The 27,220-nt window shown below is 34.8% G+C and overlaps 1 protein-coding gene across 7 annotated transcripts in view; it reads right to left on the bottom strand.

The window, feature by feature from the left end:
* Positions 1 to 26,249, bottom strand: part of Cdin1 (CDAN1 interacting nuclease 1) — a 260,091-nt gene extending 233,842 nt beyond the window's left edge. For 2 of the 7 annotated variants that reach the window (XM_058584671.1, XM_046461441.2), the window contains exon 1: positions 25,869 to 26,246. In XM_058584671.1, coding sequence (XP_058440654.1) covers positions 25,869 to 25,969 — 101 coding nt within the window. In that variant the 5' untranslated portion in view covers positions 25,970 to 26,246. Of the gene's footprint in view, positions 1 to 25,868 lie in introns of all 7 variants that reach the window. The other 5 variants (XM_058584670.1, XM_046461440.2, XM_058584672.1 and 2 more) reach the window with 5 other exon arrangements.
* Between the last annotated feature and the right edge of the window lie 971 nt (positions 26,250 to 27,220).

The following is a 27,220-nucleotide window of genomic DNA, read 5'->3' as shown; positions in this document are numbered from 1 at the left end:
AAAGCACTTCACAACTCCTTGTGGGTATAATTAGCCTGCTGCATTTGTTGGCAATTCTCATCCTGGGACTTTAAAAGGTCACTCCACTCACTAAGATACCAAATTTGGAGTCACTCTCCCTTCTGGACAGATTAAGTACCCTCCTACAATTAGTATACAGCTGCACCTGTTGCAAAGCTTCTTTCTTCAGTGATGTAAATGGGGACAGTCAACAACATTCTAAATTCTTGAGGGATTATTAGACCTCAGAAACCAGGCAGTGAACAAATCCGATGTCTGCTGTTGAGGTGATGGATGGTGGTCACACTCTGACCACACGCAGAAGCCACAATTTTTATTCTTTATAGACAATCCTAGCTAACAGAGGCACCTCACTGGCTTGACAACCACAATCTTGGAAGTAGTCAATGTGCACTTTTGCTATTAACAAAATGAGGTTTATCATGATCTAGCTAAGTTTCTACAAAGAACAGAGAGAATTAAAAAAAAAATAAGTCCAACTAACTAAAAGAGCATTATTGATGTATCTAAACTTACCTAAATTATGGTAAAGAAAAAAATGCTACTGGTCATATATGGAGGAAAATCATTCTATTTAATAAATCTATAGCTCAAAGCTACAAAATTCTCCTTTAATCTATTAACCTCAAAGTATCATACACACTTATAAATTGACAATAATAATTTCACTGCTATCATACAAAATAACAATATAAATATTCAAAGGATACAGCTTTAAATGGAAATGTATTTAGGAAAGAAGCATGAATTTTAAGACTCAGGTTTATAAAGTCTGAGAAAGTTTTATATAATTGTCAGTAAAAAAAAAGTGAACATAATTGTTAATATTAAACACAAAACATAAACTTAGTTCTTCCTTTTTTTCATTCTAGTTCTCTCCTTCCTTCCTTTCTCTTTTAATCAATGAGCATGGGGGAGGGTACGGGGGGGGGTGCGGGGGGAGGGTGCGGGGGGCGGGGGGGACTGGACATGACACAGAGCTCTAAATCCCCTTTTTCTCTTTAAGTCACATAAATCAGTGATATTTTCCACTACATCAAAAAAAAAAAATTCTTTGGCAGTTGACATACATGGCCACATGCACAAAAAGAAATACAATAAAATCTTCTTAAATTAATGATACAATGCTTGGTAGATCTATTAGGTAAAATTCTGATTACCACCATACTATATAATACCTCATCATATGTGCTTAAGTGCTTTTCCCCATAATTAGTCTTTTCAAACATAATTGGAATTGTATGAAATAGAGGAAAGAATATTTTTTCAATAGTTTTATTGCATCATCACTGTTAAATAATATCCTTTCTTCTGTGTGTATTAAATTATAGGTAGAAATGCTTTTTAAATGATCAACGGAAGCAATAATATAAAAATTAAATTTTTGAAATAGACTATTTTAAAATTAGCATTTCAATTTGAGTAAAGCTAGCAGTATTTGATTAGTTTCTCACCACTGGCTTCCAAATATTTTTAACTGATATTTACTTAAAAAAATACATACATACATATATATATATATATACACACAAGTATGTGTGTATATATGTGTGTGTGTACGTGTGTGTGTGTGTGTGTGTATGTGATGAAAGTGAATCATGCAGTTGCCAATTTTTTTTTTTTTTTTTTAGGTTTGCTGTTGGGTCTATTCAGTAATCAAATTTAGAAAACTATAAATTATATTTAAATTTATTATTTACAAGCAATTAATTATAAAAAACAGCCAGGTGGCTTTCATTACATAAATTACTGTTAATGACAGAGACCTCATGCTGCTACTGTATTTAGCATTTGCATGTGTCGGATGCACATAGCCTTGTGTAACTACCCTCTTCAGGGTGGAATTCAGCATCAAATCCCAAGACAAGCTGCCTAAGTTTCAGATCACACTCTAACTAGTTGTTTGAATCCCAAATATTGTGAAGGTTTTAAACATTTGCTGCAGGGAACTTGTCTTTTAATAATGTTTTGCTGAAAAAACATTAAAACCAGATACATAATTACTAAGCATCATATAAGGTTTAAGTATACTTAGCTACTTAAATTTCTATTTGACTTAAATATTGGCAAAAAAAGTTTTATCAATTTACATCAACAAAGTAAGGAATTTATGGATGCTCACAAATGCATTTCTCAAAATGACATTTAACATTTTTGTTCCCACTACAAAAACTGATAAAGAAACAATAACTCTCTCATCTCAGTCTTCCTATTTTATTTAGCCTTTTGTTGTGATTCTTACAATTTGATGATACAAAAAAGTGCCTTCCAAAAAGAATGATAAATTTTACCTCTTCACTTTTTAAAAAAACTTTAATGATATAATAGTTGTAAAGAATTTCATAGAATTACTGTGATTTCTATGCAATTCTTGAACAAATAAGAAGTCCATACTAAAAAAAGAGAAAAAAAATAAAATATAATAATGTATAAATTTCATTCTAACACTGAGGGCCATACAAATATTTCCTTCCACTCCTTTACCAGTACAAGAAAAAGAATGTTTTATGAAAATGTATTATAAACTACAGGATAAAATTCCAGAACTATATTTTCTTTCTACGTAAATACAGATTTTTAAGTTTTAATTGAAAATCCCATATTGAACTACACCTCTGGTATTCAAGTAGTGACTATCTTATTAGCAGATTATTTAACCTTTCATTTTTCCTCCTCTCCTAAAATGTCTGCCTTATTAACCACCACCAGAGATGTGGGTAATGGAAACATATTAAGACGAAATGTAGGTGCCTCAAAGTTCTTAGTAGTTAATCTATGTTTGAGGAGCAAGGAGAAAAGCGTCGGGGGGAGGGGGAAGGGGTAAAATAATGGTTAATAGTTATGGGAAGAGAGTAGGTGCTTACTAAGTAAAAGGGTAATGTAACTAGATGCACCTTCTCAGTTAACTGATGAGAATTAATTCACTTGAATTATTTGGGCCAAAGTACTAATCCTGGAGAAATGGACTGTTTGCATTCATCACCCATGATGCTGGTTTTGCTCAAAAACAGAAGTCATCTTTGGGAGTGACCTTAGAACCATTTTACAAGTAGGTACCATGTGTAATTGTTCTACCCCTGAGGACAGGGTAACTTAAACTGAAAGGCAATCTGTATGTGAAACTTTTTGGCTGGAATCAAGACAGACTTGTGATTAGAGATCTAGCATTTTTTCCTATTTGCCATATTCTTGTTTTAATCTCAGGTGTGTAGTTTACCTGATTCAGAGACTAGTGCAGTACCTACCAACCATAACCATGCCAAATAAGTACCTCTGTGAACCATGGCATGAATATTTCTACAAAACTGAATCTCCTGAAATGATCTGTCCCCTATTATGAATCCTCAGTGAATCTCTCCTTCAAGTTCATAGTTACATCTTATATCTTACCCATATACAGGGTAGCCACCAAATCTAGAAATAGTGTCATGTATAACAAATAATTTATTGCTGCTGAACTGCAAAACAAAGAGAAATAATTATGTCTGCAGACTTTATGGTCACCTTATAGCATAAGCCACCTTATTTATCAGACTTAACGATGTTTGTCTCCAAATACTAGATCCACTCTCAAAGTACTAAGGTTTGTCACCCCTGAAAGTATGGAAGCTTATGCTACAAGCTCTAAAAACTGTTGTTAAAACAAAAGTCCCAAAAGTGTTTTGACTATCATTAGAACATGTATCCAGTAGGATACAATAGTACTCTAGTAGTTTTTAAAAGTTGAGCCATTTCTTTATAGTTGCAGCACATGTGGGAGAAAAGAAAGATTCAGTTGATTCAGTTGTCCAAGGACATAAGAAGAGTTAAGGGAAAGCAAGACGTGCAAGGGCTAATAGGCTATATATAGGCAGTGGCACCACCTACCCAAATCATCAACTCTCCCACTGAATACCAGGAAGAATTCCCTCTGTTCCCTCTGATATGTGCTTAAGAATCAGTAGTAACTGAAATCAAATTCTTCCTTATGATTATACAATCATTTTTAAATCATGACAAGATCATACATACCTTTCTAATCTAAACTACATTGAAAAAATGGAGAGTTGCCTATCAATAACAGTATGAATATTATAATGTATGATGTAAGTTAATGATTCAGTGATGCTGTGGTCAGGAAATTGGGTGTTATTCATGGTGAGCTTTCAGTCAGTGAGCACTGCTGTCTTTTTTTATGATACTAGAGGCAGTAGAGAAAAACAGCACATTGACCCTCTGTGCCAAGGAGGACACATGGATTTTATTCAGAGGGTTAGAAAACATACTGCCAGAGAAGGCCAAAACCAAAGGTCTATAATATAGATGGTTAAGGTAGCTCATTTTGACCTGAAGAAGCATCAACAAACAAAAAAACTTGGGAAATTGTCATATTTGGAACATCATGGTAGACTGACAAAATCATAAGACCACACCAGAAACCACACAGGCTATGGAGTGACCTATAGATGCTCAGTTGTGAATCTCTTGAAGGAAAAGTTCGCTGAGGTTTTATAACAGGAGTCACAACATTTCAGGAGGTCCAGTTTCACAGAAATATCTATGCTACCAATCACAGAGGTACTTATTTGGCATGGCCATTGTGCTAAGCATGGCACTAGCTGCAATCTGAATCAGGTAAACTACATGCCTAAGATTAAAACAAGAATACTGGGTAAAGCACGTAGTATGTGCCTATCATCCCAGCAACTGGGGAAGTTGAGACAGAGGACCACAAGTTTGAGGCCAGCTTCAGCAACTTAGCAAGACCCTGTTTCAAAAAGTATAATAAAATAACAAGAACTGGGATGTCACTTAGTGATAAAGGTCAATCCCAAGTACCAAAACACATACACAACACACACGCGTGCGCACACACACACGAACATGGGAAACAGGAAAATATCAACTCTCTGATAGCAAATCTGTCTTAATTCCAGCCAGAAGGACCCCCTTTCAATCCAAGTTACACTATCATCAGGGATATGATGTCAACCTCTAGACTGGTAAAGCCATTCACATTATAAAAGAAAAACTACTCCTCCTACCTCCAAATGTTACCACTCTGCAATGATTTGCAGTTAAGTATATGATGAAAAGGACGTTCTGACCCTCATCAAAGCAGTGTAGCTCTGCTTCCTAAGAATAATGGAAAGATACTACTTTGTACCATATGAAACAAATCTATTTACTATTTCTCAATAACTAAATTATAACTAATTATAGAAATTGGGAAAAAAGTCAAAAATACAAATAGATCAAGAAGTTTACTTACAAATGTTAACAGATCAGAATTTATTCAAGATCAAATTCTTTCACCCAATTATACATCAAAGTTTTATAAACTTCTGAAAACTATACTGAGATGGAATCACTGACACTGGTATTAAGCATTGCTGGTATAAGCATCACAGTTAATATCTTTGGCATGTAACTGTGGATTTTTATACCATCACCAAAGTCCTCAGTTAAAATTCAAATTTCTACTAAACCAAGCTATAGAGAAATTTTTAACTGAAAAGCTCTGTCTACTTGTTTATAATCTGTTACCTGGAAAAAAGCAGAAGGTCTCTCTAGCCACCTAATCACCATATCAATGACACATGCCACAAGAGAGAAGCACTAGTTTATTTGATTGATCATGGTAGATAAACTCCAAATAACAGAGAAATTAACAAATGCTTGACATTTGCTCAACATCCATTATTCTGACACTGCGTTCAGAATTTCAAAGCCTGGGAGTATGCTTAATCAACATTCATATTCCCTTGTGAGCCACAGGCACCATATTGCACCCCGCCCTCACACTGATGAAAACTGCACACTGGCCATTTCCAAAATGTTCTGGGACTCCACACAGGGCCCCTTTTCTCTCTTGTTCCTGCTCTGCAGTTTTCTTTTAAACACTTCCAAGATAAAAGCATCTGCCAGTTTTTCTCTCTAGGGATGTATGCAAAATGAACTTAACAGTTTTAAGGCAGGAGTAACCTCACATCTAAATTCATTCATTGGACAGAAAAGGGCCTAAGAGGCCTCTCCAGGGACAAAACCCTGCGGAAATTCTCCCCATACACAACAGTGGGAGCTTTATAAAATCTACGTCCAGACAATTTCCAATTCAAATGCCCAACATAGCATGACCTTTGTCAGATCTCTGAGCCCAAGATGCACCCATGATTTTTTATTCTAACCAGCACAGACATTAGACAGGGCACTATTGCTAAGCAGGAGGTTCAATATTTGCATGCTCTTCTATTGTGAAAATGTAACAGTGACAGCACTGTGTCAAATTCTTTTCCCTCTAGAACTTTAACTCCATAGGAGAGGCATGGCTGACAGATGACTCCCCAACATCTGTGTTATGTACACTGCACAGCTGAGGAGCCCCGGATCACTGTCAGAACATCACGGAGATGACCTGCACCTTTCTGCTGCCTTCTTATCCCTGCCCTCCCCTACACACAAATATATAAATATCTGTACCACAAATTGTGCAATTTTAACAAAATATAAAAATGGCAAGACAGATTAACATAATTTATAGTCATTAAGCTGTTCACGTAGCAGCTCAACATATGTTGTATAAATGTCCTATGCCGAATAATTTATCAGATCTGACACAGTGCACATCACATTGTTTTATTTAATACACTTACCAAAATTTCATGGATCAAGCATCACTTCTGAAAGCACAGAGAATGCACTAGAAAATATTTATTTACCTCCCGTGATTTATTTTGATTACCCTTACAGCTAGCTACATGATAAAGTGGAACTCACAAAATTACAAGGTTAAGGTTTACACAGCCATGGCTTCATATACTAAAACATAACAAATGGTTCCTTGTCTGTGTTCTATTTACTTTCATTTGGTGTTAAGGAGAACATTAGGCTAAGCACTTAGCTGCCTACTGAATATTTTAATTTTTTAAAATAGGATTTAAATACCTGACCCAGAGAGAGAGAGAAAACTTAAGAAACAATCTCAGGAAAGTATAGGAAGCCCTTTGTATGGTACTAGAGAGAACAATAATGGCACAATGATCCAATGTGCTTCTAAGTCATCCTCTCCTCCAAAGAGATTATAAAAATGAACACTAAACCATACTTGAAAGTTAGCAAGAATTCATTGAATACATCAAGGGATACAACATGCTGTTAGGCACTAACAGAAATAGCTAAAAGATAAAACCACGGTAAAACACACAGCTCCTATCCAAAGATATTCACAATCCTGGGAATGTAAAGCAAAATAAAGGAACATGTAAAAGTAACAATGGTCAGAGCAAAAAAATTAAAAAAAAAAAAAAAAGGTCTTGGTGGATCTATTCTAACATTCAAGAAACAAAAAAAAAGGGGGGGGGTAGGAGAGATTGAATGGAGAAAGGCAGGACAGGAATGGAGAGGACAGGAGGAGAGAGGGAAAGGGGCAGGGACGAAAGATAGACAAAAGGAAAGAAGGATTAGAGCTCAATCCTAGAGCCTTTTTCATTGATTTTCTTTTAAAATATTTTATCTGGGGTTAGGTATCCCAGACAAGGCCAAGGAAATGAAAAGGATGGTAAAAAGATCAGAAATGGGAGAGGAAAGCTCCAAACAGAAAAGGCCAGTAGAGCTTTTCAAGAAAAATATGGTCTCAGGCTGGGGTGGCTCAGTGGTAGAGTGCTTGCCTAGCATGCTTGAGGCACTGGGTTCGATCCTTAGCACCACATAAATGTAGAAAAATAAAAATATTGTGTCCATCTAAAACTAAAAAATAAATATTTAAAAACAGAAAAACATGGCCTAAGAAAACTCTTTTAAAAAGTTTATCAGGTCCACTTATTATTAAAAAAAAAAAAAAAAAAAAAAAAAACTCTTGGCTTCCAATGGAATATTTTGTTTAAAATGCAATAAAAGTTAGATGAAGACTAAGAAATATCTTTCTTAGGAATTAAGTTTGGTTTTCATTTGTGAGTAATAAGGTAAATGAGAACTGTCCCCAAGGAATCAGCAAAATAATAATCTTCCCACAGTAATACTCAGTTACCCAAAGAAGATCCATATGTTTCAAGGTGTAGACACTGCAGTCCAGAAACAAGGCTGAACCATCTCAAAATTTGACCTTACCACTGCATGACAGGAAAGCTGACAGTCAATGAGATACTTCATATGGAGTAACAAAACTATGAAGCCATATAATATTGTAAATCAGGAGCAGAGTGACTTTAGATGAATAACAGGTTATTGTAAAAATACTAAAGGGTCTACCATACTGCACTCTCAAAAAGGAAAGATAAAGACTAAGAAGTCAAATAGAGTTCAATATATAAATCCATAAAGTTCCAATTTCCCCAAAGAAAAGAACTAAAAATAGGTAAATAACCTAGCATACTTTAAGGCATAGTGATAATGGCACCTGCAAAATCTTAAGAATAATTTAAGCCTTGAAGTTTTAGACCAGATCAAAATTATTTTATATGAAGGTGAGCTCTGGCATTAGTAGACAGCCTCAAGAGTTGAGATGATGGTAGGGAGGCTACATATCAAAAAATCAGCAAGAGTTCATTAACAGCGCTGAAGAAAAGAACCAGTCTGCTGCAAATTCTTGCAGGAACCCCTATCATCACCATCACTCTGGCATTTTATTTCTAGACAAGAAATATATTTTACCTTTCTGAGATTATATTCTGGTTACAAGCCAACCATTATGAACCTTTCAGTGAATCACTGAATAGGGCACTTAGAGGGATAAACAATTATAAAAATAACTCTGTCACAAGCGCATACATTTTATTTTATTTAGTGATGTAATAAGCTTAGGGGCATATATCAGGTCCAAAATGGTTTTGGTCATTAATTTAAGCAATAAATCATAGGTCTTGCCAACAATGAAGGCAAACAGATGCTAACAAGGAAATGTATTATTTAATATTGCCATGTGTTATAAAAATGTAAGTGTGTTTAAGACATGTCTTAAATTTTTATAATAATATGCATTTAATACATTACTGTTTTGACACATGCAGGAATCAGATTTATAGGTCCCATTCCGTAGCTTCTTCTTCTGTGAACATGAGAGCATATTCTGGATTTTTTTTTAAAGAGGGAAACCTTTAAAGTACATACCTGCAAAAATATCTAATTGGTTGACTTCCTGTTTTGTAGTAAATAATAACTACCAAAACTCATTAAAAAGAACAAATCTATATGTTCTGCCTTATCAAAAATACAGAACATTTCAAAATTACAATTTTTAAAGAAACATTATAGTCTAAAAAAGTATAAAAGCACTTTAACTCAAGTTGGTAACTCATTTGTTCACACTCATTTTGAAATGATACCTGCAAATTAACAACAAGTAATGTTCAATATTCAAAAAACTTTGAAGAAACCAACTGTGAGAAACACTACCTTTATAATATTCCCATGCAAAAATCTAAAGGATCAAACAGTAGTATCTCAAAACACAAAATAATTTAAAACTGAGTCTCTCTGTCCATACATTTGACAAATTATGCCAAACCATGATGTCAACTCTTTAATATTTGCTTTCAGAGCAGTAGGTTTATAGCCCTTTGCCAGTCGGCTGAATCTTCCAAGGGAAAGAGCTTGTGAGAATAGAGAATTAGAGGCTAATAAATTAATCTAAAAGCCCTTTTTTATTTTAAATGAGCTTTTTCATATGAACGAGATGTCGACTCTACTAAAGGCATTTTTTGTATGTGCACTACTTTGTCTGAATCTCCTTTTCAATCAACTCTCCTAACTGCCAGCATGGTCTTCCCCTTTTTGTGTGCAGGCAAGAGTCCGTGCTTTCTAACACTTGAGGAAGCAGTGCTTGGAGTATGGAAACTAAATTTTCTTCATTAAATCTACTGAAGCAGATATTAAAAATGCATTTAATATACTGGTGATGGTCGGTGGGCACCGCTGACTGTGACAGGCCAGTTACTGATGATGTGCCATCAGATGGCCTTCTCAGCAGGCGCCTGGGTCTCAGGCTGCTGAAGGACAGCAATATCTTCCCTTGTGTGTAAGCTCTATTCATCTCCCAAGTATTTACTAAATCACAGGCCTCTGCACACATAGCCCACGTTTCAGCGTATGCTAACAAATGATGGATGGCCTCGTCAATTCGTTATGTCCTGAAAGCATGGTTTCCTGCCATTCCAATCATCAAACCTCAGTGCTTCAGAGCTGATCAGTCCCAGGGAATATATTTTGCAGGCTCGATTAAAAAAGTAGAAGTTCTTTCCATTAGAGTCTCTGACATTCTCCTCAAGTATTTGTTGTTCCAGCCAATTATTGGGGGAGAATATTCACTAGGTGTTCAGATACTGTAACACTGGAGGCCTAATGTTTGCTAGGGTATAATTTCATTTATGACAAAACAGCCAAGGTATGTGATGGTGAGGTATATAGTAGTGAAATTTATGTTTTAAAACAATTTTCCTTCTAGGTATAACAGGTAAAACTTTGAAAATATTTTATATCAGCACATCAGGCTATGTTATTATAATGTAAGTGAATTAGCCAATGTACTTCAAAGGAAATTCCAAGGGACTAACCAATCTCTAAATCACCTGTGCCTTTTAAGACAATAATTCACATGAGTTCACTTAATTATAATCTATATAAAAGGATAAACCACTTAAAAATTAATCTGACAATTCCAAAGTCAAATGACAAAGTCTAAACTGTTAAAACGAAATAAATTTTAAAAGAACATATATTTTCAGTTCAAGTTTACATACATCCATTGTCTTTTCTATGAGGCATAGAACATTTTTATTTTTAGCTATAGCTTATCTATGAAACAGATTATAATAGCACACTCATACCTTTCACTCAGAAACAGTAAACTTTACAGAAACAGATGAACTTACCACAATTAAACAATGCTGAGCTTTGAGGAAATGGAATAGTATTAAAGAGCCAAACAATTTTCTATAAATAAGCTTGAAATGTGGGGGGAAAAAAATCTAAAAACAACACCTACAACAAAAAAAAAAGTGCCAGGTTCCCATTTAGCCAATAGCTTGATAGGCTCTGAGCACCTACAGACAGCATAAGCTCCACCACACTGCCCTGCTATTCACCTCAACCTTAACCTCAAGATTAAGCTCACTTTTATTGCGCACAAAGGTCACCTGTATTAGGTCAAAATTCAAAGTCCCTTGTCAGAAAAGGTTGATATATTCCAACCTTTCCTTCTCTATGCATCAAATTTTTCATGGTAAAGTCATATTCAGCAGACAGTATATTCAGCAATTTATTGTGCCATTGTAATACAGTGCAGAATACAATTGTCCAAAAGCTATCACATGAATAAAATATTTTTCATGACAATGCACCAAATCTAGACTTTTTACACTTTTGACAGATGAAATAAAATAACAAACTCTTATTTAAAGGCTTCAAAAGAGTTGATAGCAAATAATTGTCCCCCAAAATGCAATTCATGACATAATTATCACTTTTACTTCCACAGTCTTTGAGTATAGGCAACATTTTTATCAGAATGCAATTCAAATTTTTAGGTATTATTTTCTCAAATACCAAGATCTCTAACCTATTTAAGAAGTTTTATTCTAATCTGGCCTAAGCAGTTTATGTGAAGTCAATCTACACCTGAGCATCTCTTTGACCTAGAACCTAGAGAAATATGCTCTCTGATAAACAAAGGAGAAAAGGAAGGGCAGGAATAACTGTACTGCCCAATTCATTGTTATTGCAATTATATGACCAATAGAACTTAGAGAATAAGATTAAAGGAAATCTTTGAAAGCAGCATTCTAGAACACATTATAATTAATAAAAACCACAGTTTTAAGGAATAATAAAGTGACTTTTTTTAAAAAAAGTTTACACAACTTTTTTGTGTTGACCAGTGGTCTCCTATAATTGGTATTAGTAAGATAAATGATTTTACAACTGTTTAAAAAACTCATTCTTCAAATTACCTTGATTAATACCTATATTTAACACTTAAATCAACATTTATGCTCATGTGATGTTCTGGGTCATCTTGTAAAAATCTCCAGGTCCCAGAAGACATAGGTGAACTCTTCAAGCTACTTCATGATAAGTAGAATCATGCCTCCAAAACTGGGATTTACCCGGGTGTCTTTAATAAAGGCCTAATCACCAACTTTAGGCAAGAAAGTAAAAAAAAAAAAAATTAATAATATAGGTGGTTGCATTTAAAAAAATAATCAGGCTAGAAAATACCTTAATATGGTTTGGTTTTAACATTCTCTTAATCTTTCTTATGTAATAATCATGTCATATTACCCTTTTCTATTATCACGGGCAGGAGGATTCAACTTTACAATTTACTAAAAATAGGTCTCCTGTCACCCTAAGCACAAAACAAAGACATTTTAAAAACCTAGAAAATAAAAGAGCTGGTTTTAGGCAAAAATTTTTTCAGCACTAATTTTCTGAATCTACTTATTATAACTATACTTTGAAAGGAGTATCTTTTAAAACATAATGGTAATAATAACAACAGTATTTGCAACCAACGCAGTATCTGGAATTGTGCTAATCATTTTACATGTACTAGTTGATTTCAAAATTCATAATAACTCCATTGTATAAATAAGGACACTGAGGCACAAAGAGGTGAAAAAACCTACCCAAGATTACCCAGCAGGTCATGAACCCAGAATTTATATGTCTATTTCCGGAAACCAAGTTCTTATATAAAACTGCCTTCAAAATAAAAAACTGTAAACAGCCTCTTAGAGTTCTTAATGATAAGACTTCTGCCTCATATAAATTTATAAAATAATTAACCATAGCAGAGAAAGCTGAATAAATGAAACTAGATATAGCATAGGGTATGTAACTTGCCAAACTCAGTACTACATCACTGGCTAACTACCTCGCAGAATTCATTTGTCATTCTAAAATACACTTAGTCTTGCCTAACACTGTTAATTTTATTGACCACTTCTGTTTTAGTTATATATTGCTGTATTCATTTATTACTGATACTAGAGATGTAGAAGATAAATATATCTAAATATACTTAAAAGAATTTAGTCTTTAGAAAACTACATACTAAATCAATTTTCATCAATTAACTATGTCCCACTGGTTTTTATCATAATTGCAGAGATGCTTATTTACTTTTTGTACTGGAATACCTGGCAATTGAAATGTAATGTCTAAACCCGAAGTTTCTCTAGAAATAATTTTGGACATGATAAAACCTCACATGTACCAATGCACCATTTCCAAATTCCTACAAAAAAAAAAAAATCACTCTAAAGTCTCTAAACTTAGCTAATTAATCTACTGTGAAAGGGATTAATTTTCCTAAATGAGACATGAATCTATGGCTTTTTAAGAATAAAAGAAGCAGCATTTCTTCAGCTCAGTTCAATTAAATGTCCATTAGGAAATATATTATAATCCCTACAATATACTAGGTACTGCTAAGGTACCAGACTGAAATTCTAGCTCCCACGCTAACTATGGTGGGGAAAAAATAAGGAGAAAGACCAAAAGACCAAGACTCTCTCTCTCTCTCTCTCTCACACTCACACACACACACACACACACACACACACACACACACACACACACACATATATATATATATTTAAAAAATGAGATACAGATGGAAGAATTTTGAGTCCAAGGAAAAAAGGGCTATAATAATCAGAACAAACTGGGTTAAGAAACTTCTGTAAGATACATGGCAGGGAGCCATGATATATAGTACAAAAGTCTCAAACTGTGCACTATCATAGTGGTGTTTGAAGCTTAACTGTCTTCGGGTTGGTGGCAGAAAACAGAGGCACTGGGAAGGAGAGCCTAGGTTTATGCCATTTGCCAATTTCTGTGGTATCAACACCCTCACCATAAAAGAATTTCAACTACCAACGTGAGGTTGCGGCTTGTAGAGTCTGGAAAAGATGCTCACTATCAGCTCTCAAGAGCGGGAATGAGAGAGCTCCAGCACCCGCTGGCTGTGGGCCAAATTCAGCCCACAGACTTGTTCTGTTTGGCCAGGAAAATGTTGGCCCACATAGTGCTTTAAAAATTCAAACAAATTGACAACATTTAAAACTCAGGATATTTTATTTTTTTCTGAAAAAAAAAAAAATGTCAAACCCAGAACTGCTTTCTAAGAAGACCTGGCAGCACTAGACCACATTCCTGCCTGGCAGCAGGAGGCTGGCGCGATGGGTAGCTAACTGCCTCTTAGTGCACAAATCATGCTTTATCTTGCCACAGTGCCAACCTGGTCAGCCTCATTCATTCACTCGTCAATGATATCTGCTTGACCCCTAGAGGGTCAGGAATCTGTTCGCCAACTGAAGGGCATGAATGGAGAGTTTTGCCTCCAGAACTTAATCAAATTAGGAACCTGAGTCAAATCGTGGGGCAGTACTCACACTCAGTTTTTGCATTTATAATGTTAATGTATTTGATCAGATCATCTGTAATTGCTATCTTGACCCAAAACTAGTTCACTCTATTGTAAGTCACTGAGTCTGAAATAATGAGCGAGGCACTCAGGACCTTCTGGGCCAAGGTACAAATAAAAATTCAAATTATTATAAATTTGAGATTAAAATTATTTTTATCGTTATGTATGCATTAGTTGGCCTCATAAACTATGGGTCTAGAGAATTTTAACTTCATGAAAAAGTGACATTTGTGAATTATTTGTTACATATAAGTTTTTATATATAGGGTATAAGAGTCTATAGGATTTTTTTAATGTTATACAACAAACAGACTGACTCATATGTCTCATGTCTCCAGTCCATTTAGCATCTTAGCTAAATGAGACTGGAAGTGTAAGTTAGTTTCAAGTTTTATTAGCTTTCCCTACCAATATTATCAGACAGAAACAGAAAATTGAAAAGTCTGATTTCATGTGTAGTTGTAGGAAGACACAATTCTGTAATACTTCACCTCCCAGATCCCATCTATACTGAGACCACCTGAGAAGAGCATTATTCCCCCTGAGTCTTACACTCCATGTCATAAGCTAAAGAATCAAAGGAGGCCAAGGTGCACAACCATGAATGTCAAACCACAAAGTGTGTTCATCCTGCATTTCTATTCATCTTAAAGCATTCCTTGATTGACAAGCCCAGTTCTGACTATTTGAAAGTGACCAAAATATCCATGACAAACAGTAATTCATGAACCTGCTGAGTATAAATCTGAATCTTTCATACTGTTAGGCAGATTTGGGGAAGAAGCAAGTCAACTGCTATGTCATAAGTGAGCTTAACCAAATACTTGCACCCCACAGTTAGTATACTTTGCTTTCTTATACAGCATTAGCTGCAAATCTGGAGATTTTCAACAGTCTTAAATACTAACCACTGTAAATAACACAGGTCTGCTATACCTCCTATTTCCTAAAATAAAACAAATTCAAGATTAGAGTTGGCTTATCTTATCCTTTCTTGTTCCTAGAGCAAAGGAGAGGTCTTAAAAATAACCAAAAAATTGAAAATAAAAAATAAATGTAAACTGGGGGTGGGAAGACTCAGTGACAATGCACCAGGTATTTTAAGTCTCAATCTTGGGTATGATTTATGCTCCCAAAACAACCTCAAATAAGACTAGACTTCACACATAACTGCCCCAAGGAAAGACAGTACTTACATATCATAATGCCCCAAAGAAAGACACTACTTACATATCATGCCCAATGATATCAAAAACCATGAATCTATCTTACATTTTCCTCTATTTAAATTACTGTTTCAAAATATTTATTCTAATGATCTTGAACTTATTACTCTAAGTTTAATGTTTTAAACATTTTAGCAACTGAATTACAATATTTCGAACCCATGATACAATTCCTAAGAAATCTTAACATTTTGGTTTGGATAAAATATTGCAGAGCCCTCAGTTATCTCAATGAGACCCCAGATATTTATCAAGTTACTGTTTAAACACCATATGAAGTTTATATACTCATATTCAGCCAAGAAATAGTACTTGAAAGCGTGGCAAACCATGTCACAGTTCCTTGGCATGAAGAAGTGCTGGATTATGAGGAAGATCTACTAAATATATGCCTCTTAAAAGTATAGGGTTGGAGGACTGGGGTTGTGGCTCAGTGGTAGAATGCTCGCCTAGCATGCACGAGGCACTGAGTTCGATCCTCAGCACCACGTAAATGTAAAATAAAGATGTTGTGTCCACCTAAAAAAAAATTATATATATATAGTTGGAAAAAGAGAGGAAAGAGAAGTTAAGGCAGGTCCTATTTATATATATAGTTGGAAAAAGAGAGGAAAGTGTATGTGTGTATGTGTGTATGTATGTGTGTGTGTATATATATATTTAGAAAAAGAGAGGAAAGAGAAGTGTTAAGGCAGGTCCTGTGTGTGTGTGTGTGTGTGTGTGTGTATGTGTGTGTATATATATATATATATATATATATATATATATATATATAGAAAAAGAGAGGAAAGAGAAGTGTTAAGGCAGGTCCTATTTTCCCAGAGTGGCTAGGAAAGGGTTGGATACATGACCATCAGGTACCCCTCTTAAATAAACATGGGGCACAAGTTGTTCCATTCTGGTTTCAAACCCATGGACCCGACAATCTTGAATCTAGTTGTCTGTTCTGTTTCCCCACCCCCCAAAAATAAAGAGTTGTCATTCAGTTAGAAGTTCCACACGACAACTTTAGTATATTCACTGCAAACCACCTCACTGTATAAGAAATTTACTAACTTAACAGAGGGAAAAGGAGAAAAATGTCTTCAATCCAACACTTGAAACCACCTCCTTTCAATACAAACATAATTAAAACAAAGGAAAATGTATTATTTACCCATCTCCTATAAGATTGTCATGACTTTTCTATAGTAAGATACTTTTCAGACTTACTCTAGAAAAGTAAATGTTATAATGATTATTTTGTTTTTTAAGGAAAATTCAACCAATATGGCAAAAATGCACAAAATGTATAAAAAAACTTAATGATAAATTCAGCTTATATTTGTTGAAAGTTAAACAATAAAATATTATTACCCTGTACTTTTATTGAATCTTCTTTGCTAAGGAAATACATAATTATTCTTTATTCTACAAGCAACCATTGTGGTATGAGTTATTCCTTAGAAAACTGAATATAGATTTAAAAATGAAATCACTATTCTTAAGAACATGAAAACTTCCCCCAAAACTAATAAGAAATATAATCAGCATATGGATTCTTCTCAGAATAACATTATCTGAAGTTTTCTTCAAACATTCCTTTACAATAATTCAAGCTCATCTCACTTTGTAGCTACACAAATCCAAAAAAAGGACAAATATCTAATATTAGCTATACAAGTCCTTTAGAAAGCAAGGGAGCCAGACATTAACAAAATAACCTTTCAGGAGTCTTTAAAACTAAACTACAAATAAAATAAAATAAAAATAAACTACAAGGCAGCAACAAAATAAAAACCTGAAGTCTTATGAAATTTAAAAAACTGTATTTTTAAAAATTATTAAAGAAAAAACACAAAATAATATTTTCTTCTTTGACATTTCAACCTAATTAATGATCAATGCAGACATACCCCCAGTTATCTTCTGTGAGTGAGTGTATGAGTTAATGTTATTTTTGAAGGTCATGGAAATTAATTATATTTCTTTTGCAAAACCACCAATAGAATTTCCACTTCAATAAAAGACTTTTTCTCCCTTTATGAGCATTCTCACTCATTATTCTGGAATCAGGCCTACCACAACATTATCAGAAGTGTAGAAAATTAACCACAAATTGAGAATCAACTTCCAATTCAATTGAAAGGTACAAAGCCAAAAGGAATAATATTTCAATTTAGTAAACCAAGCCCTACAGTATCAATTATCCACTGCAATAATCTACTATGATTCTTAAAAATTAATGAATCTAAATTAAAAAGGTTGTTTTTTTAACGAATCATATTGTTGCACATCTGTAATCCCAGCTATTCAGGAGGCAAGAAGATCACAAGTTCAATGCCAGCCTCAGTAGCTTAAACTCTGTCACAAACTTTAAATTAAAAAAAAAAAAAAAAAGAAGGCCTGGAGATGTGGGGATATAGCTCACTGGTTAAATACCTCTGGATTCAGTCCCTAGTACCAAAAAAAGAAGAAAAAAATTTAATACCATTATATATCAAATATGAAATACTGAAGGCAAGTTTCTGTTATCTTGGTTATATTCAACTGATGATCAAATCTTATGTGTTCACAACCATACTTATAATCAACCAATCCATGTAAATAGTTTTTATTTTTTGCAAAATCTAATGCCTTTGTTTTAAAGTAAAATTGGGTTTTATGTTTCAAAAAGTTATACTCAGACATTTCTACTATTGTAGACAAGGACTAAACAATAATCATATTTTACCAATTCTTCAAAACTTTCCAAGAGTTGTGTCAAGTGTTTTATGCACCATGTTTCACATAATCTGCACCATGGCCTAGGGGAATGAACAGGGAAAGGCAACAGAGTGAGAATTAGATTCTGGATAGATACCTGGGTTTGAATTGTGCCTCCTCTACTTCCTAGCTAAGGAAATGATCCCCCCTTTTACAGATGAAACAACTGTGAGTCAGATTAAAAAAAGAGAGAGAGAGAGAACCAAGTCATTTCCTAAGAACAAAATGTTATAGGAAGCAAGAACAGTGGAATACAAGACTTCTTATAGGAAAAGTCAATACATCTTCAACAAATGTATCATGTGCACCCATAGGGAGCATTTTTGGGGGTGCGGGGACAACTGTAGCCAATGATTGCACTAAATTAAACCAAGACCAAATAAATGTAACTTTAAGTAAAGTTTTGTGCTTGTCCCTTACCTAGCCCACTCCTAACCAGACTGGAACCCTAAATCACTACCAAGAATCACTAAGTTTAACACTGAGAAATATATAGTAGAACTATCACTGGCTCTTGTTTTCTTATTAAAACAGGTAAATAACCAAGTACATTATTTTAAACACAAGGAGCTCAGCCAAGCAAGTTTTTAACTACTACTTTTGATATTCCACAGGAACAGAATTTAAAGCCACTCATATGAATGAATGGTTACCTATGTTTTGATCTAAGAGTGGGAAGACAGTAGAAAATGTTGTGGGCCAATACAAAAAAATCAGGCTTAGAAATGTGAAAGGCACATCAGAAAAACTTGAGTACTATGTTTATGGGCAAAGATAGAGCAATAGGTATAGATAATTATCTGCTTAGAGATTTATAATATCAGGGGTTGATTTACAACTCAGTAGAACAGCAACTAAATAACTAATGCATGCTAAGGGAATTCAGAGAACTTGTGCCAAAGGACTTAGTTGACCAGCAGAAGAATTTCTAACAAAGGTATATCTCCTCCTTTGAGAATTCTACTTAACGTACCATAACCAAAGGAATTGTTCAACAAGTCCTTGATTTCTAACATTCTATGATTCTCATTTGTCATAGTCATTGGATATGTCTTATACTCTTTCTTCAGACTGCAAGTAAGTCAAAATTAATTATATTATTTTTTTTAATCTAAATAGTTCACAAACAGTAAACACACTGGATTATTACAGAATAAATGCTCTGAGTGGTGGAAAACTCTATAAACCCAATGAAAATCATGGGCTGATTACAGGATAGATTGTTTCACATATAATGGCAGTGGCACATGATACTGGTTAAACAAATACTCTGGTAAAACAGAGAATCACCATTACATGAATACCAGTAATAACTGTTTCACGAAAGAACCAATGATGGATACTAAAATCACTTGGGGAAAAGTGTGGTAAGAAACAAGTCATTTGGATGTGGAAAATAAACAACAGTAACCTTACAGTGGAGATATTTGACAGGCATCACCTTAACAAAGTGGATAAGGTTATCGTCACCAATAATAAGACATCTGAAAAAAAAAAAAAGACATCTGAAGTCATATACCACTGATATGATGCACTAAGAAGAACGCAACATCATTTCTGAGGCATTGTTGCCAAAAATATTTAACTTCTAAGAAAGCAAACATCAAATACAAATAGAGGGACATTCTAAAAAGACAATAGGTAAGTACTCTTAAAAAGTATCAAAATCACTAGACACAGTGGTGCATGCCTCTAATCCTGGTTACTCAGGAGACTGAGGCAGAAGGATCACAAATTCAAGGCCAGCTTCATTAATTTAGTGAAGCCCTAAGCAACTTAGCAAGACCCTGTCTCAAATTATTTTTAAAAAAGGGGTTGGGGGTGCAGTTTAGTGGCAGGGCATCCCTGGACTCAATCCCCCATACCACACACACACAAACAGTATCAAAATCATAGGAGAAAGAAAATAGTATGAAACCATCACAGATTGGAGCAGACTTAACATATGACAACTAAATCCAATGTGTGATCCTAGAACAAAAAAGGGAGATTAGTGAAAAAAAAAATAGCAAAGTTTAAAAAAAAAAAAAAGATCTGTGCTCAGAGTGGTATTTTCTTCATTATATTGTTTTATTGTGTGCATATTAAGAATATGTAACAATAAATCTCATCAACATGTACAACTATAATGTACCAATAAGAACTGAGGAGAAAAACAGAAAAATAAATTATGATAATAATTTTAAAAGATCTGTAGATTAACTATATTCCATTAAAATTAATGTCCTGATTTTGACAATTATACTACGTATAAGATGTAAATGTTAAAAGAAGCTGGGTATGGGGTATATTGAAATTCTCTGAACTATTTCTGCAACTTTTTTTGTAAGTTTAAAATCATTTCAAAAATATATATAACATATAATCAAATATATATGTAATGTTTGGGGAAGAAATTAGAATGTAAAATATAATCTTATAAGTAACAGCTGATTGGCCTGGGAGTTTCTACCTGAATAAGGTGGTCTAGGCAAAAAATTGTAAAATGCAAATCAGTAAATGTGTCCTCAACAACTACTTCCATGAAGTATGCTCCATGTTCTAGATACAATTACTATAACACTGCAGAACCTAAAACAACAGAGTAAATCTTGCAGTTGTTGAGATACTAGAAGTCACAAAGTGCTACACCTTCATTTTAAATAGGGGGTACTGAGACTAGAATGGTTAAAAGGTTTGCCCAAGTTCAATGTTATGACTAGGAAAGACCTAATTTTTTAATATTAGTGAAGATAAAAAAGTCACACAGAAATGAAGCTACCCCAGAAGCCAGAGAGTAAGAAAAAAATTAAGCTGGAGACAAAATCAAACTACATTTACACTTCTTAGCATATGTTAACATTTATTTATTTTATAAATTAATTTCATAATAAATTTGAGCCAGAATGATTAAAAATTTAAAATAATAAAGTTATTTTTAAAATTCAGAATAAAATTTAAGGTTTTTTTTATGTTAGGATAGGAAGGGACTTTCTATGCATAAATGCAGAAAACATTTTTAAAGCATAAATTTAAGTTAAACCTGTCAAAAACAGAACAATATTTAAGAGCAAACAACTGGGAAAGTATCTGTAACAATATGACAGATAATAGATGAACAGCCTTATCATATGCAGATCAATTAATAACTACAAATCAACAAACAGTAACAGCAAACACTCCAATAGAAAATTAGGCAAAGGACACTAAGCAGGTAATTCAAGAAGAAAATTAAATGATCAAAACACATTTTGAAAAATGAAGATTGTATTATAATTTTAAAAATGCTAATTACAAGATGTCATTCTTGATTTAACATATTAAAGATTAATACTGACTCTTCTCAATGCTGGTAAAAGTTGCAAAGATAGACACTCCCATGCTCTGCTAGTAGTAGGATTAGTACAATCTTTTTGATAGTAATTTGTCAATACACATCAAAATCCTTCAAAACATGAATACTCTTTGATTTGAAATAGCTAGTGGTTGACAAAGTGTGGATGGACTCCTGGAATCACTGAGACCCTCTCAGGGATCTACTAGGTCAAACTATTTTTATAGAAATAGTAAGATATTACTTGCCTTTCCCCCTGTATTGACATTTGAACTTACAGGGTAAAATAACTGTGGGTAAGACCGCCAGTTCCTGGGCCAGAGCACTATAATTGCACTAGCAGTCACTATGTTCTTCACCATAATATATTTGCAGGGGGGAAAAAAAGGAAGAAAAGAAGGAAGAGAGGGAGTGTCTGCTTCACTTAAGAATATTCACTAATTATATTAAATCTTGTCCTTTTAAAATTCTATATGACAATAAGTAAATACAAAGCACATTTACTGCATATTGAAGTATGACAGTTGTCTCAGGGGAAAGCACTTGTATGATTGTTTGAGTGCTGAACTAGCCACTTTTTCCATTGCATGCAATTCTTACTTCAATGAACAATGAACAAAGTATGATTATTCAGATTTGGGTATCTGGCAGACATTTTCTCAAAAATAAATGACGTGAGGTTGTCACTTCCAGGAAAACAACTGATAGCATTTGTTGCGAACGATAAAATTTGAGCTTTCAAGGGAAAATTCAAATATTGGAAAGCTCATATCCATCACTGTAAGCTTGACAGCATCACATCTTACAGACTTCTGATGAGACCAGTGGCGCTATTAACAAATGTGATTTTTTGATATTGTATAATAAAAGGTGACAAAACTTGGAAGATTTTTTGTAAGAGTTCACAACCAATATTTTTCAAATGAACAATGCATGATGATAAAGATCATGCATGGGTAAAAGATCCATTCATAGTTCACAACAGGCTAGAGGACTATAATGCAAGAATGTGAAAAGTTCTGATTCAGGTTTTGGATTCCACTTTGCAAATGACCTTTTAAAAATACTATTTGTTGCCAGGTACAGTGACACACACCTATAATCCTAGAGACTCCCTAGAAACTCAGGAAGTTAAGGCATAAAGACCTCAAGTTTAAGACAGGCCTCAGCAACTTAGCTAGACCCTGTCTCACAATAAAAAATAAAAAGGCCTGAGGAGGCAGCTCAGTGATAAAAACGCCTCTGGGTTCAATCCCCATCACCAAAAAATAAATAAATAAATACCATTTGTTGGATTTTGTATAATATCAAAAATATTCACAATTATCTACAAAGTCTATTATTGTTCCCTTTCCAACTATATATCTGAGACCAAAGTTTTCTAATATTCTTTAATCAAATACAGTATAACAAGTTGAATGGCAAAAGCAGATGTTTTTCTTTATTAAGGCAGGAATTAAAGAGTTGTAAAAGTGTAGACCAATGTCATTTGCTCAATACTTTTTTTAAATTATGGTTATTATTCATAAAAATGTTAGCAAGTAATAAGTTTACTGCTTTTCAAATAAATTAATAAATATTTTTTAATTTCTCAGTTTTAATTTATATTTTGGTAAATATCTACAGATAAAATCTATATAAACAACAGTTCTTTTTTCTTCAACACATTTTTATAGTGTAAAGGGATCTGGAAACCAAAAGGGTAAGAATTTATGATATGGTCATTCCCAATTTCTAGAAGCCTAAAGAAGACAATCAGATTTGACACTGTATATGTACAAAAAATAAAAATTATGTTAAAAATTAGAAAAACAAAACCTTTGAATGCAACAATAAGGAATTGGATAATACAACTAAAATATAATATTATTGGTTACTTGGAATAATTTTTGAAGAATTTTTAAACATGAAGCATGTTCATATGCTCATAGTATGTTGTGAAGGGAATAAGATTTACAAACTAAATGAGCAAAGATAACGCACTAAAAAATAGACTAGAAGAAAAAAAAGACTAGAACTCCAAGTATGTGAATGCCATCCACCAAGAAAATAATTGCTATTGTTATTATTAATATTAAAGCTAAGTATATATTAATATTAAAGTTACACTTAGCTAAGTATAGAACACTAAACTAAGAGAGGAAAAAAAACTGTATTCTAGGCACTGTTTGGTCATTAAATATCTCTGGGATATCCTTGGGGTGAACCCAGAAGCTTGAGCAAGCAAAGCAAGCAAGCATTCTACCATTGAACTACATCTTCAGTCCTTCCCTGGAATTTTTGACATTGTCTAACCTCTACAAGCTATCAAAAATTATAATGAGATCCTTACCTAACCAAAGTTCTCAGTCTAAAGCCTACCCAAAACCTTTTCAACACTAAGTAAAAGAGTGCTGCAATGAAAATTGATTGAAACCAACTCCAAAATCACGCTACAGAATTCTGATCCAACCTACTAAAAAGATCATTAATTCTTTCTTTTGCAAATTAATTTGACTTATTCTCTTTCTACAGGAAAATTTATTTAAATGAGTTATCCCCTAAATAGTACTTGGGAGAAGTAAAAAATATTTGGGCATATCATAAATAAGAAAGAAAGGTCATAAAAAAATAAGCAAGACAGTATGGTACTCCAAAGGAAGGGAATCTTCTTAAAATGCTGCTCTGAGTACTGGGGAGGTTACTTCTTATAGAGAACACAGGAATTTTCTATGGGGAAAAAAGACAGAAAAAAGAAAGAGAAGGAAGAAAGAAAGAGAAAGCAAAGCAAAAATACAAAGTAGTAATATATGTACATAATGGGACCAGAATATTAAATAAATAAATAAATATATAAATATATATATATATATATGCTCTATTCTAAAACTGCCCAGAAATATCTATTTTTTCGCTTGACTGATCAGCCTTCACCTGTTTCTTTGTTCATGAACAAAACTGGCAACTGTTAATGATAGAAAATCAAATTCTAACTTGTCAATTTTGTTCCCTGTTAGCAAGTCTGAAAAATCCTAAAGATTATAAAGGGATAAATACTGCCCTAAATTCAATCTGGGTAATATTGAAGAGAGACTCCCTCACTTTATAGACTAGGAAAACCAGTTCAACAGAAAACTGAGGTAGTAATAAAATACCTTCAACTTGTGTTTCAATTTTTATCATAATACCTATCATCCAATCACTTCTATTTCCTTAAAAAACAAATAAACCAACCACATGTATAGTGATGTCTAGTCAAGAGCTATACATCAGACAGGAAAGTCCTCATGAAGGGATAACCATGCTCAAGGCCCCAAGGCCATAGAGCAAAATGGTATAGGTTTGGAATTGGTTTGGAGTTCAGAAAAAAAAAAAAATACACAAAAATTTTATACTTTTAACTTCATAAATACAATAACCTGGTTGTCCTGGTTCTTCGAGTAATGACTGATCTGTTTCCCCCTAAAATAAGGAATCTATATCATATAATTCTTAAAGTCTTAGAAAATTGGATAATCTTAAAATCACTGGGGGAAAAAAAGAAGTGGAGTTTAGGGGAGGAGAGAAATCAGAAATACATGTGGAATATGTACACATATGAAAAAAAAAAAAAACATTCAGATCTAGTTGTTCAAGTGGCCAATGACTTAAAGTGGAATCCCCTGGGGTACTAGTCTCTGAGTGTACCAAGCACCCTTGAGATCACTTAATTGGGTAGTCAACATTATGAGCCAGTCAAAGGGTATGAGGCCCCTTTAGGCCTGTGCTCCCTTGTTTGTTTCCAGTGCCCAACTGAAAAGTGGTCCTCCATTTATTCCTTTTGAACTTACAATTCATTATGTCACTTTGTGAAGCCTCTGTCACCCATCTTCCATCGCTAGTTTCTGTCAAGTAACCACTGGACATTTAGGAAACACCTACTATGTGTGCCCACCACCTAACACATATCAAGTAAGTATTTGTAGACTTGAATTTAATTGCAAGCCCTTGGGAGGCTTCAAAGGACTCATCCATTAAGAGTTTTGTGAGGAAGGCAAGTGAAAAAAACACCTTTTTCACCATCCTTGATCTCCTGACACTTGTGTTACTCCCGACTCATGTGTGACACGTGGTTCCTAAGAGTGACTGGACACAGCTGCTGCAGGCAAAAGGCTTCGAGAGGGGAGAGAGGGGCACTTACCTGGGGAACCTCTGCTTCAGCTTCCTCAGGCTCTGCCTGGTGGGCGGTACAGACACTAGGCACTGGGCTATCTCGTCGTACTGGGCTTTGGTCAGTATCATGTTGGGCCAGGGACCAGGAGGAGGCGGGACAAGGAAACAACACCCTTGGGCCCAAGCAGCCTTGGCGCCGGGAGATGTGGGGGTGGACGCACCGCGGCAAGGCCCAGGGTCCTGGTCTTCCTTAGCTGGTCCTCGCCCCCCTCCCTGAAGCACACCCCAAAGTAGCACAGGAGAAACGGAGACTCGCCGCGTCCCAGGCTTCACCCGGCACCTCCTCGGTGGGGGCGGGTTGCAGACGCGATTGCCCTGGCAGAGTTTACTGAGCAGGCGCAGTGAGCCAGGCCAAGGCAACTCGCCGCCATGTCAGGTAAGGGCACGCCAACCAGGAAGTAGCAGCAGCCGGCGTGGAGGGCACAGCTTCTGGGTCTCGGCAGCAGATATGCTCAGCGTCGCACACCTGGGGTCGATCGCTTCTGCTCATGGAGTTCACGCCCCGCCTGTTGCCAAAAGCCAGAAAGGCCTCTCTCACGGGCCAGGAAGAAGGCTCGTGAGTGCTCTGCCAGCCATCAACTTGAGTCCCCGAAAGCCTCTGCCAGAGCGCGTAATTTGAATGTGTTCCCAGTCGCTGTTTAGGTGCAGCCTCAAGCAGGGCCCAGCCTGCGAAGAAACGTCCACACTCTGTGATCATGAGCCGAGCTGTAAACTGCATTTGCGTGCCTTAAGCATACAGTTTTGATTCTTGAGTCCATTTGTTGGCGTGTTTGGGGAAAGTCCTATAACTTCTACAGTTCGCGTGGAAGGCAATTGGTCCTTGGTGGGATACCCGACTTAAATATTACATCAGCAGACAACCAACAAAGGACACTAAAGAATGTTACTTTCACTCCCTACAGTTAGATGCTCGAGGACTAAAATCATATCTTGTCTTCCTAAACCTAGATCTCAGAAAACAGGCATCCAATAATTGGAGAAATGAGTCACTGAATTAATCCTTTGTTTTCTATATGTGCTGTGAGTGGATCTCAGCCCTCCTAGGGCAATTTATTGGAACATCAGCCCCTCCTTTAATCCCTTTTAAGAAATTAATTTGATTCTTGAGTCCATTTGTTGCCCTTCTTCACTTTAAAATTTAACATTTAAAAAAATGAAAGAAAAAGAACTTAGCTTTTAGAAAACGTAAGTGGTTTGAAGTCTTTTCATATGGAATAAAGTGTGGGTTGGAAGTTTAGCTTAGATATGCTTCATTGGATAAATTCCTTAATCCACTGTGGCCTCAGTTACTTTGTCTATAAAATTGATTTTTCATTCATG

Source organism: Marmota monax, unplaced genomic scaffold (assembly GCF_021218885.2).
Source record: "Marmota monax isolate L192 unplaced genomic scaffold, Marmota_monax_Labrador192_F-V1.1 WCK01_AAM20220418_F8-fsc00001, whole genome shotgun sequence".
Lineage (NCBI taxonomy): Eukaryota > Metazoa > Chordata > Mammalia > Rodentia > Sciuridae > Marmota > Marmota monax.
Note: the sequence above shows the minus strand (reverse complement) of the source record. Positions and strands in the feature narration are given on the sequence as shown.